The 1,016-nt window shown below is 41.7% G+C and overlaps 1 protein-coding gene across 1 annotated transcript in view; it reads right to left on the reverse strand.

The window, feature by feature from the left end:
- The window catches only part of LOC101847755 (amino acid transporter AVT1J), a gene marked incomplete at both ends in the record, with an annotated part of 23,212 nt that overhangs the window by 7,889 nt on the left and 14,307 nt on the right, over positions 1-1,016 (reverse strand). Inside the window, 1 exon segment of the mRNA XM_005105839.3 lies at positions 363-481. Within this exon segment, the coding sequence (XP_005105896.3) occupies positions 363-481 (119 nt within the window).

Here is a 1,016-nt window from a genome sequence, read left to right on the forward strand (position 1 = left end):
CAACAACAAAACAAACAACAAACAAACAAAAAACAACAAAAACAACAACACACAACAAAACAAAACAATATCCCCCCAAAAAACAAAACAAAACATAAACAAAACAACAACAACAACAAAACCCAAAAACACAAACTTATGCAAATTTCCACTGCCCTTTAAGTAGCTTCAGAGCTCAGAGCCTCGATCTACGACACTGACATGCAAGCACTGCGACAGAATCTGCTCTTCAAACATAGGATGAATTAGCCATGAAAGAAGCTGCATGAAGACTACATTGAGACCATCTTAAGCTAAATTGACCGTCTGCATAGACGAAAAAAAAGCCATAATAATATATACTTATGTAGCACTTTATGTACCTGGATCAGAATGCAGCACCGGAATGACTGCGTACTCTCCCGCGTGGTCCTTCATCATGGCAACGACGATTACGATACAGGCCACGCCGGTGGCGCCGGCCGCTCCTACAGCGATGGGCCTGGGGGGAGACGGAGGAGATCAACACAGGCCGATAGACAAACAGATAGATATATAGATAGATAATCAGATAGATTAATAGATAGATAGATAGATTGATAGACAGATAGATTAATAGACAGATAGATAGATGGATATATTGACAGATAGATCGATAGACAGATAGACAGACAGATAGGCAAATAGATGGACATCTAGATAGACTGACGGATAGACAGATAGATAGACAGACAGACAGACAGACAGACAGACAGATAAATAGACAAACAGATAGACAGATAAATAGACAAACAGATAGACTGATAGATTATAGGTAGACAGATAGACAGACGGATAGATAGACAGAAAGATTGACAGATAGATGAACAGACAGTTTGGCAGGCAGACAGGCGGATTTGGCAAGCAGAAAACAGACAGACAGGCGGATAAGGCAGACGGGCAGGCAGGCTAACAAGCAGACAGGCAGAGAGGCAGGCAGAAAAAAAGGCAGACAAAAAGACAGATAGACAGACAAACAGACAGGCAGATAGGCAGGC

This window comes from Aplysia californica, unplaced genomic scaffold (assembly GCF_000002075.1).
Source record: "Aplysia californica isolate F4 #8 unplaced genomic scaffold, AplCal3.0 scaffold00495, whole genome shotgun sequence".
Lineage (NCBI taxonomy): Eukaryota > Metazoa > Mollusca > Gastropoda > Aplysiida > Aplysiidae > Aplysia > Aplysia californica.